The sequence below is a fragment of the Sprattus sprattus genome, assembly GCF_963457725.1.
Source record: "Sprattus sprattus genome assembly, chromosome: 5".
Classification (NCBI taxonomy): Eukaryota; Metazoa; Chordata; class Actinopteri; order Clupeiformes; family Clupeidae; genus Sprattus; species Sprattus sprattus.
The window spans coordinates 15563038-15575326 of NC_137924.1; the positions used below are offsets into that span (position 1 = coordinate 15563038).

The window sequence follows — 12289 nt, forward strand, 5'->3', positions numbered from 1 at the left end:
TTTTCCCTTTTATGGGCCATGAAGCACATTGAGTGAGTCTGAGACAGTCACTTGGACAGATTGATTTACAACTAATCAATCTTGTTTTATCTTTATTGTGAAGTTAAAAAAACCCTATTAAACATCATTGTCACCTGATTGGACTGAAACAAGTTGACTTCCTTCCACATAAATTCAGTTGTGCACTATGCGTTACCTTGAACTGTGATTGTGTTGACTACAAATAAAGGGAAGCTACTGAAAATTCTCTAAACGGACATTTATTACAAGCAGATCAAAAATACATAACTTAAATAAATACTTCAAAAACTAAGTCTAACCACAGACATTCAAATGGCAGACGTCTAAGAGCCGATGGTTTTCATGACTTCACTGTTCCAAATGTAATTTTCATTTCATTTCATGCCATGTACATTTATTTTTCTTAAATGCAATGAAATAAATGGCCCATGTATGCACCAGCGCATATACTGCCCTGTGAAAGGCTGAGGTCTTACAGGCTGAACCGTTTTGAGAAGTTCCAGGACAGGTACTGTAAGTAGTACTATAAAAACAATCCTTGGGTCACGCAGTGGTCAGCTTCAGTTTCTTGTCAGCAGATTCTGTCAATTATCGCAGGACTGTATTGTTATGAGATTACTCCCAGGGTGACCTATAATAGCAGACTGATATGACGAAAGACAGGATGCCAAAAAGGCAGATGACTGATAGTTGTATATGGCGGCTATACAATTTGCCAATCAGAATTTTTGCATAGCTGTTTACTCATGGATCTAATGTTCACAGACTGAAAAACACAACTTCATCTAGCCGACATGTTAAATTCACAAACCCATTTACTTAGGCACTGAAGTTGAGGTTTGGAGCGGTTCTACTGGCATAACGAGTTACAAAAGATGTACATATCTTCTTAACAGAGGTTTCTACCAGAACAGTCCACAGCAAACCCCTCCAATATCAAGCTACTGTAGGAAGTTTGGAAATATCAACAAACTGTCAGGATTTCTCTTTGGTATGTAAAGAGGACAAAAGATCTGGAAGGCAGAAGTATTTCATAACAACATCCTGGAAAGTAGGTAAAAAAAAGGATTCCACTAATTTTTCAGTATAACAGATTGAACCATTCTCAGAATAAGACCTCAACACAGTGATGGTTTGTCACCCCTTTCGTGATGTGATGACTGACAAGTAGACTACATCCAGAAGCAATGTCTACTCTTCTTACCAGGACTCTGACATCCACAGCATCTTTACTCTGCTGTTTCTTTAAATCTTGGCTGTAGTTCTGGTGGCCAGTCAACAACCAATAACCTGGGCGAGATGCACACGTGTTAAGGTGTAGAACCTTTCCCAGGAGGTATTCAGAGACAACTAGCACAGTATCCCAGGATCCTTCAAATACTGTCCTCCTCTGCCCGGCTGTCAGGCTTCATATGAGCACCATTAGGTCCATCTCCTCACATCACAGTACAGCTTCTGGTTTTGTTTTTGCGTATATCTGATGGCACAGCAGCCAGGTCAGCCTGGGCGGGCATGTGGGAGATCCTCTTTGCGGCCTTGGAGGCTTTCTGGCGTTTCACATTCTTGTGGCCCTTGTTGACGCAGGCCAGAGTGGCCACGTGAAAAATGTCCCTTACGCTGTTCTCAGACTGCATGGCCGAGCACTCCAGGTACGGGGCCGAGATCTGCTTGGCCATGTTTGAACCCTGAGAAACAGAACTGTGTTAATGTTTGTGAAATTAACTAGAAAATGCATTTCCTGAAGGAAATACCAGTGCATGAAATGCAAAAGTTAGGAAAGGAAGAAGAAAAGAAAGAAGAGTGAAAGAAGGAAAGAAGAGTGGAAGAAGGAAAGAAGAAAGGATAGAAGAGTGAAGAAAGGAGAGAAGAGAGGATGAAGGAAAGAAGAGTGAAAGAAGGAAAGAAGAAAGGAAAGAAGAGTGGAAGAAGAAAAGAAAGAAGAGTGAAGAAAGGAAAGAAGAGTGAAGAAAGGAAAGAAGAGTGAAAGAAGGAAATAATAGTTGAAGAAGAAAAGGAAAGAAGAGTGAAAGAAGGAAAGAAGAAAGGAGAGTGAAGAAAGGAAAGAAAAGTGAAAGAAGGAAAGAAGAGTGGAAGAAGGAAAGAAGAGTGAAAGAGAAAAAGAGAGTGAAAATATTGAAAAAAGGAGATAAAAATGGAGTGAAGAAGAGAGATTGAGTGTGAGAGAAAGTAGACTGAGAGGGATAGAGAGAAAGATGGAGAGATGGAGAGAAAAAAAGTAGAGAATGGAAGGTGTCTTTATGTTCCTAGTTACAGTTAAATTGAGAGGGACAGAGAAGAGGTTCCTTTGATTTGGCGCAGCTGTCAGTGAAGCACAGGTGCAAGCCAGTTTAAAGACCCTATTATGATGTCATAATGGCCCAATGTAAGTCAATGGGAAAATTTAGATTAGTTTTTATTTAATATCTTAAAAAGTATAAAGTTTAGAAAAGTGAAAAATACATAGCATAAGTGTCCTTTACAAGACCTACGCGACAAAGTTTGAATGAAGTTTCTACGTTAAGCGGTTCGGGCTTAATTAATCGCAGAAAAAGGTAACAAGAATAAGAAGAAGAAGAAGAAGAAGAAGCCTAGGAATAACAATACAGGGCATTTCATGCACTGTAACTAGAAAATGCATTTCCTGAAGGAAATACCAGTGCATGAAATGCAAAGGTTAAGAAAGGAAGAAGAAAAGAAAGAAGAGTGAAAGAAGGAAAGAAGAAAGGAAAGAAGAGTGGAAGAAGGAAAGACAAAAGGAAAGAAGAATGAAGAAAGGAGAGAAGAGCGGAAGAAGGAAAGAAGAGTGAAAGAAGAAAAGAAAGAAGAGTGAAGAAAGGAAAGAAGAGTGGAAGAAGGAAAGAAGAAAAGAAAGAAGAGTGAAATAATGAAAGAAGAAAGGAAAGAAGAGTGAAGGAAGGAAAGAAGAGTGGAAGAAGGAAATAAGAAAAGAAAGAAGAGTGAAAGAAGGGAAGAACAAAGGAAAGAAGAGTGAAAGAAGAAAATAAGAAAGGAAAGAAGAGTGGAAGAAGGAAAGAAGAGTGAACAAGAGTGGCTCTGGATGAAGAGATAAAGAGAGAGTGAAAATATTGAAAAGATGAGATAAAAATGGAGTGAAGAAGAGAGATTGAGTGTGAGAGAAAGTTGACTGAGAGAGAAAGATGGAGAGATGGAGAGAAAAAAAAGTAGAGAATGGATGGTGTCTTAATGTTCCTAGTTACAGTTAAATTGAGAGGGACAGAGAGAGTAGAGGTTCCTTTGATTTGGTGCAGCTGTCAGTGAAGCACAGGTGCAAGCCAGTTTAAAGACCCTATTATGATGTCATAATGGCCCAATGTAAGTCAATGGGAGACATTTATATTTGTTTTTCTTTAATATCTTAAAAAGTATAAAGTTTAGAAAAGTGAAAAATACATAGCATAAGTGTCGTTTACAAGACCTACGCGTCAAAGTTTGAATGAAGTTTCTACATTAAGCGGTTCGGGCTGAATTAATCGCAGAAAAAGGTAACAAGAATAAGAAGAAGAAGAAGAAGAAGAAGAAGCCTAGGAATAACAATACAGGGCATTTCATGCACTGTAATAATGCTCACCTGGTCATATGACACTGGTATCTGCTGGTGATTCGAAAGTTCTAACAACGTGGACAGATCTGTGCGAAGGTCTGACTTGCATCCAACCAGAAAAACCTGGGTGTTGGGGCAAAACTCCGTCACCTCAGGTTTCCACTAGAGAGAGTGTGGGAGAAGGTTGTTTTCACTGCAGTTTTTACAACCTATATATCCACCTAAAGTGGTGTAGAATATACAGTATGTCCTGCTGATTTATCCCTTCTAACTATAGTCCACAGGTAAATGTCACAGAGATATTTTGGTGCCTTAATGCCACCGTGTCAAACATACTGAGATCTAATACCACTCATCATACAACAAGGCGACATCAAATACAAAATTCCCACCAATCCCAGTTTTCTATACCACTTCACCGTCACCACCATAACAAACAAGATATTCTGAAGTCCATCATAAGTCTATAAACTGCTTCTCTGTCAGCTTCCCACTGATGGAAGGGCAAGGGTGTGTTTATTTTAGGACGTGTTATAGCCTCAGGAATGCTTACTTTCTTAAGGACACTGTCCAGGGTGTCTGCTTTACTGATGTCAAAACAGATGAGGACCGCATCAGAGTCAGGGTAGGAGAGGGGGCGAACATTGTCATAGTAGGCTGATCCTGTGAACGCAAAATGCCATTACTAGTATACCACGTATTGTACCAACATGTATTTTTTATCACATTCAAGCTCTCTTCATGGTCTAACATTTTCATCTGGACATGATATAATACTCCTCTAAGGGGAAGTCTGCACCTCCGCATATTCATACATTAATAATTTCCCTGACCAATCATTTTAGCCAGTCTGTCTTTGGCCTTACATGAACTCTTCAATTCACTAATGCTAACAGAGTTGAAGTGAGGTCAGTGGAAACACAGATATCTCTAAATCATTCTAGGAGGCTTAAGTCATAGTAGTGGAAAGATGGCCATCTTAGTTTCATTATTTTACATAACACACGCAGTATACCTGAACTATAGTAACTACAAGTACACATTAAAATGAATGAGCTACATGTATTTCAGAATATTCCTTTCAGAAATTATCTTTTTTTTTTTTTTTTTAAATGTATGTCGCTGTGGTACTTATTGCCTAATTGCTCATTGACTCAATGAGAAAACAGTGTTTGGCTGAGTGTTCAAGGCTTTGCCACCTGCATCACTTTAAATTATTAACGTTAATGGGAGGTAAAGCCAGTGGCTGGGAGTGTTTAGTGGATGATGCTGTGCCCAATTAACTGCTGTGCAGCTGACCACATGAAAGACCCCAGGTTGTGATGAAGCACTTTTGCTATTTCTTTATGTGATTTTTCAGGAATTCCTCTGAAAACTCTACCTAATAAATGAGACAATATATCTTATGCAAGTAACCCAAGCATGCGCGAACACCCAAAACAGCCACCTATCTTCTTTGAAATTTCTAAATGTATAAGTTAGGTAGTGTTGTTACTGCCTATTGCCATATGTACTCAATTCAATTCATATTGATGTATTTTAATGCAGCTATTGTCTCCCTAATGTCGACAGGGGGTGGCATTGGACAGTGACGACGGTTATCCTCTCTAGGTATTAACGTTTCTTATGGACTTCCAACTGGAGCTTTATGGACCTTGGTTTGTAGCCTGAACGCAAATTACCTTATTGTTGTCTCTGAAATGCAGATGTATCAACTGGGACAATCTCGATCTGAATCGTGTCTTTGTTTGCATGTAAATCAGACCAAGCAAATATGTTTTTCCAGCAACCAGGGTGGCCGACTTCAAAATGAGATATTGATAGGTTATCCTTGAATCCTAATTATGACTGGGCTGATATCAAGTCTTTGTGACATAAAGAGAATAATTTACCTGAGGTGTCCCACAGACTAAGTTCAATTCGTTGTCCGTCGATTTCAAAGCTGGCAGTGTAGTTCTCAAATACAGTGGGAACATAGCTCTGCACATGAAAAGAAATATGTAACACCAAGTAAATTGGCTTTCAATTCAACATCATAAAATCATTTAAATCACTGTAATATCATTATTGGCTAAAGTGCTGTAATGTAACTTATCCTACTGAAACCAAATCTATACATAATATTGAAACGCCGCACATTATGTCAGAAACTGACACAGTGCCAGTATAAATTAAAGAACTTTTGAATAGCATGATGTCCACAAGGTGCCTTTATGCCTCCGAAACCCATGCGCACATGCAGGATTCCAAGTCCCGTGAAGGTCGAAGATCCTTAACGTACCTCTGGAAAGCAGTCTTTTGCAAATATATGAAGTAAAGCAGTTTTCCCACACTGGCTATTCCCGACAACCACGATCTTATATTTTACATTCTGGTTGAGATCCATGTCGCGTTGCTGTGATAGCTTCTCTGGTGCTCATTGACGTCGTGAAATAGAAGTCCACAGATAGGAATACCCAGCAAATGAGCGCCGCACGTGCCAAACCTCAATACGCTTGCTGGGGCAGGTGAAGCCCTTACGTAGTTATCCCACCAGTGCGTTAGTGGACGTGACGCTCTTTCGAATCTTGTTTACAAATAGGCAGGGATGTAATGATAGTCTAAGGACCAATCATCTTTGTCTTAATAATCTGAGAACGCAACTCCTACTCGCTATGTGTGAAAAGCAGAATGGACACAATAGGAACGCCCTCTAAGGTGGGCAGCATATTTGAACTGAACCAGCACAGAAGAGGTAGGGTAATGTAGTGTATGAATGAATGTGGGTTAAGATAACAGTTACAATAGTAATACTCCCCGGAGTTTTTAATTACTTTCAATATCTTTCAGGGGGAATTGGGGGCATATTCATCCCCAGCACAGCACCATATCGATGTATGCTGTATTGTGTGCATTGTATTGTGTTGTGTGTAATGTTTGTCATGATCAGCAGGGACAATTGTCTTCAATGCCTCTGATATAGACAATGGGTGCCCCAACCCTAAATCCAGAATTGTCTGAAACTGTGATGAAGTTTGTGACCAAATAGAGAGCAAGCCAACCAAAAGACAAAATAAATGGAATATTGTTTATTGTATTACATTGTAAAGCCTGCACATGCTGTTATCACATCATAGGAGAAACAAGATCCATAGATCCATATCTGCTTGAGAGTGAAAGTCTCAAGTCTAGACCAAAACAGTGGGACTTTTTTCTGCATGACCAACACTCATCGCTGGTGTTAGATGGCATGTGCTCACTGTGCCCTCAGTGGACTTCTTCCCAGGAAACATGTAATGAGGGCTACATTGGAGAGAGGATCATCTGCCTTAGGGCCACGCCTGCTCTGTGGCATGAGTCACCGACTGTTGGTTGTAATGAACACTAGAAAGCATTGTGTGGGTGATATTACATTGCAATTAGTGTGTCACCCCAAAACACACTTGAGAGTGTGGTTTTCGACACACACACACACACACACACACACACACACACACACACACACACACACACACACACACACACACACATACATACACACACACTCTCTCTCTTTTACCAAAGCAGACCACAGGATTATTGTGCATCACATAACTGATGACAAAGCATTAACAAGGCAGTGGTATGATCAACATCACAACCATTTCATTTCATCCACACCAGTATACATAGAATAAAGTCCTTTCCCCCCCCAGAGCCCAAAGCAGACGGGCTGATAGGCTGATATGGGCTGATATAGGCTGATATGGGCTCATACGGGCTGATATGGGCTCATATTCGTATCACACCTTAGACTCTGAATTTACTGGTCACTTTTGAGGCAGACACTTAGGCCGAATCTCGATTCTTCCCCTTGCCCCTTTTGCTTTGTCTTTGTCTTTGTCTTAACCCTAGCACTTGCAAGTGTAAGGGCCAAGGGCTGAAAACTTTCCCCTATGAAATGAGACGCCACTCGGTTTCGGGTACGTCATGCGTGACTGTATGAGTTATGAAACTAGCGATTTAAAAAAAGTTTCAATGAAGAACATGGTTGCAAATATATATGTATACATAAACTGTGTAGACCACGACACAAGACTGTCGTCATTTTTAAATTAATTATAAGCCAAAAATACTTACATGTAGTGTATGTAGCATCTAGCTAGAAAGCTACCATATAAGCCAATGGAGTGGTGGTATAAGCGCTAATTGTAACCTAAAACTACTGTTTGAAAGCTTCAGTTAAGACTTACAATACTCTGCATCGTTCGTGTAGCACATTTCAGATCAAACCGAGTCATTATAAACATATAAAAAGTTGTGTAGATAGCTTTATTCATGTAAAATATTCCTCACTTCAAGCAGCCATGTTTTTTTGAAAATTCCCAAGCTGGTTTCGCTGTGTGCTCTGGGATAGCCCTTGGGCAAGTAAGCTCTCCGATCATCTTAAAACCAAGGGGTATATAGCCCTCAATCTTATCCCTTAATCTTGATCAAATTGGGTATTGAGACACCACTAGCTCTCACATGAACGCGCAACTTCAAGGGTAAAGGGTAAGATAAGGGGCAAGGGGAAGAATTGAGATTGGGCCTTATTTTATATGATCTCAGTTCTCTCCAGACTCCGACCGGATAATAATGCCAAATGTGTGAACTGCAAATTAAAATTCTTGCAAAAAAAAATGTTTTATTGCATACAAAATCATTTTTTATCAGTTCTTTTTAACATAAGACCCAAACATCAAGAACATATCTCCCCACACCTGTCCCCTAAAAAAACGTCTCCTTGGTATATATCTTATGACTACACGTTGGTAGTCAAACCCATTCATACTCCATAGCATTTGTATGATATTATGGCACAGAGCAATTAGTCACAGCTCTTCGGTCATCCAGCCCTGTCAGCAAAACTGCTGATACCTGGAAGCCAGCTTCAGGCTGATATTGGCTAAAAACAAGTGCTTGTTGATTGCACCATCAGCAGCAAACACAAAGCCTGCAGTCAGACGGGAGTAATGAACCTTTGACAAAAATCAATTACTTCCAGTCCTACCTTCCAGCCAGGAACATTTGATAAATCACATCACATTAGCTCTGATTCCCTGCACCCAGATTCTAACATTTTCTAGACCTTACATTGTCTTGAGGGCATTCCATACACCAGCACAATACAGTTACACTACATTACTACAGCACAACCAGTTCAGAATAATGCTTGCTTCAGGAGATGTACAATGTATCGACACCAGTGTAGACAACACCAGTTTAAGGTCATCTGTCTGTCTATTTTTTTTCTCAACACATAAAAGGCGATGGTAGCTTTTAGGTGTTTTTTTTATGATGGCAGGTAGTTTTTGCTTAGCATGGCTGAGCCATCGCTATGAAACAGGGAAAGTGTGGAGGAGGGGAAAGTAATTACCTCTATCAGTGAGACAGCCAAGACAATACAATTAATATAGTCTCTGCCCTGCTTCTTCATCATCAGCAAATCAGCTTGAATTAAATGTCAAGGAGAGAGACATAAAATACACCACCTGTCTTAGGAAATAAAATTAAGTACTAGCCCAATATACTGCTATGGAATAATAACAATTACAGATGGCTAGCATTCTAGTTTGATGTTGATATTTATCACAAATAGCAGAACTTGTTTCTTTGCTTTTGGCCTCACTCTTGCAGGCTCCTATAGTCCTTTTGAAATTAATCTGATGCAACCTAGACCAAAGTGATGACCATTTCACCATAAAGTTACTTGTATTATTAAACATTAAATATGAATCCATTAAGTTAGGCATTAAATCCCCTCATGCACAATTTATTTCATCCCATTGTTGTATGCTTAGACGGATATCCCAATCTTAGATACTTAGTTTCCTTAAAACGTGTATCCCACAGCCAATGGCAGTGCTTGATTTGTGGCTGTTATTTGTCCGAGTGTCTCCATGTGTCAACAGCAACACATTATTTGTGGCTTCCTGTTCTCATCTACCTGTAATGTTCCTTTGCCTAATACTATTGTATTTTTGTCTTTGTCTCCAGACAGTGTTTTCCCCCTTTCCAGTTGTGACTCCATCATTAAAAGACCACAATTCAGGTGTTTTCCTGTTTCATGATAGGTCTGTTTTGAGTTTTGTCTGGTTTTGTTTGTGTGGGCGTGCAGGTAGGCATGACCTCATCAGAGGTGCCATGTGGGTCAGGTCAGGAGAGGTACTCAGCACTTTGTTTCACAAAGGCAGATGAAGCCACGATGAACTCACATGGCTACAAAAGCAAAATAGATAAAAAATAATCCAAAGGATTTCAACAGGGTTTCAGTAGCGAGTACATTTAATAGCTATTGCCAGATAAAATAGATCCTAAATATGAAATTTGCATTATCATCCAATCTTCACCTGTTAGCTAATGGTGTCTTTATATTCTAACATGTACATTTCATTTGGAAAACTTGTTCACTTGCCACTACTTGACATATTGCTGAGCCTTTAGCATGTCTAGACGGAAATTCGCAAACACCCCCTGGCAATAAGAGGAGATATACATCAAAATGTCATTTTCTAACATATGCACTGTTGGAGTCTACATCTTCACTGTAAGAGTCTACATCATGAGCAGTCAGCAGGTATACTTTAGATGGTTATTTATGTACTGGTTATTTATTTACTTCTAGTGTACCAATATGTATATTTTTTATTTTTGCCAGATTTTGTCATATGCATTAATGATATGCGTATACTTCAGGTTGCAAGGTTTAATGAGGGACAATAAGGAAAAGCACAATTGGAAATTAATTTCGGAAGTTGTAATGGGGTCAGTCTATGGCCCACACGAGACTAGGAGAGTTCAACAGCACTGCCCTCTAAGTTTAGAAAGCAGCGACCCGCCATAAATAGCAGCCATTACATTTCTGCGAGAGGTACGATTACAGCAGTTCCTTCAGTTTAGGGGTGCACATCCTGAGACGCCTGGTGATATTAGGACATCTGTTCGGCTTAAGTCAGAGTATCAAAGTCAGCCAGATATAGATAAATATACATATATCATACACATATGCCACCTAAAGCTACAGAGTCTCAGAGGGAGAGTATATTCCAGTTTACAATGAACTGCCTAGTAACAGCCTCAGTCACTTCTTTATGAGACAAAAAACATTCATTGAAGGAGCTTGTCAAGGGTGCAGAGAAGGTGGAGGAGGGAGGGTTCTGTTGGGACTGGGTGTGAGGGAACAGATGTGTTCTCCATTATTCTGGTCTCTAGAGACCTAATAAGCATACCAATCCGCTAAGCCAACCGACTTTAAAACTAGAGTAAAACAATACTATTATTCAGAAACATAATCAAAGTGGGGACCCAAATAGATACATTAACTGATTTGATTAAAAAAAAATCTAACAGTCTCTGTTTTATTGGAGTCTAAAATGTTGTGTTTAGTTTGTCTACTCTCTTACTTCCCTGGAGTTAAAATGACTGTGGCATCAGAATTCTCCATTTTACAAAACATCTTAGAGATAGAAATGTTATTCTTTTGATGTATATTATTTTATTAATACCAGTTTTAAGAATCCATACCCTGAACTGAGTTGTGTACACATGACACTGGTTGACAAACTCAGCTCTCTCTACTGCTCAAGTCAAAAAATTCTCCATTAGCCACGGTAAGTGCTTGGGCCTTATATATGGACCTGCGTGCATTCATCATTCTGCACACAGGAGGACTTGAGCTCTGACACAGATAAACTTACTGCCCAGGAATGTCACCACAGCCGGGAGAGGAGCATTCCACAGCAGCATTCCATCCACAGCTGGCCAGTAATTTCCTCAGAAGTCATGCCTGACAAACAGTGTATGATGCATCAAGCCCCTATACACGCTCATATGCACATTTCTTTCTTTCGTTCGTTCTTTCTTTCTTTCTTTCTTTCTTTCTTTCTTTCTTTCTTTCTATGTCTATCTCATTCATTACCAATAACAATTGTGTTTATCACACAAGCTGTCAAGGTTTGTAATCGATTGACAAGCCTTTTGCAATCAGTAGTGTGTCATCATTTTGAACTCCTGATTACTCATCACCTATTAAAAAAATATATTCCCTTTTACACTAACAGCTGATTTCAGAGTCAGTAAGTCTCAGCCCTGAGTCATACATGAGCTCATAAAGGGAAGCAGAGCAGAAAAGGACTTTTGTCACTGGGCGGTGTCCGATGTCTCATTTGTCTTCTCTTAGTCAGTGTTAAGGCCAACTTATAGTCCAGGTGACTAGAGCTGCTCAACAAAACTGATGTAAAAGTGACAGAGTTTGTGTCTGCTGGGTGGCTCAGACCATGTTAACTGCATGTCAATTTTTGAAAAGGTGCAGGCACTGAAAACTTTCGTCACTCTCTCTGATTGGATGACAAGAGAGTGTCAAGTGTTTCTCCTTATTTATATGTCCACAGTCATCTAGCTGGCTTGAATGCTCCCCATCATGATACACTGCTTCTCAAAACAGATTTGTAATTAGCCTGGTTAAATAAGCCTATTTGGAGTGGAGGTTTGTGATGTTCACCATCATGTTGCCTTGAAAATATATTTTTGCATTTTATTTTGATATCTACAACTTGAGTATTTTGGTTATTCTATCAAAGCACATTTTGATGTACCTTTGCCCATCCCTGACCCAACCAGGAATTGAAAAATGAAGTCTATCTTGCCCCCAATCTAATAAACCCCAGGCAGTGAATACAACGCAATGTTGCTGCATGTTGTCCTTTC

General features: G+C 39.6%; 1 protein-coding gene across 1 annotated transcript; it reads right to left on the reverse strand.

Annotated features, from left to right (window-relative positions):
• Window positions 1-244: 244 nt before the first annotated feature.
• On the reverse strand, window positions 245-6066 carry LOC308364963 (rho-related GTP-binding protein RhoE-like). The gene is made up of 5 exons (XM_080838255.1): window positions 5865-6066; window positions 5476-5563; window positions 4137-4246; window positions 3611-3745; window positions 245-1706 (listed from the first exon to the last, which is right to left on the reverse strand). Exons 1-5 carry the CDS (start codon window positions 5967-5969, stop codon window positions 1458-1460), a joined length of 687 nt encoding a protein of 228 aa, XP_080694381.1. The 5' UTR covers window positions 5970-6066; the 3' UTR covers window positions 245-1457.
• Between the last annotated feature and the right edge of the window lie 6223 nt (window positions 6067-12289).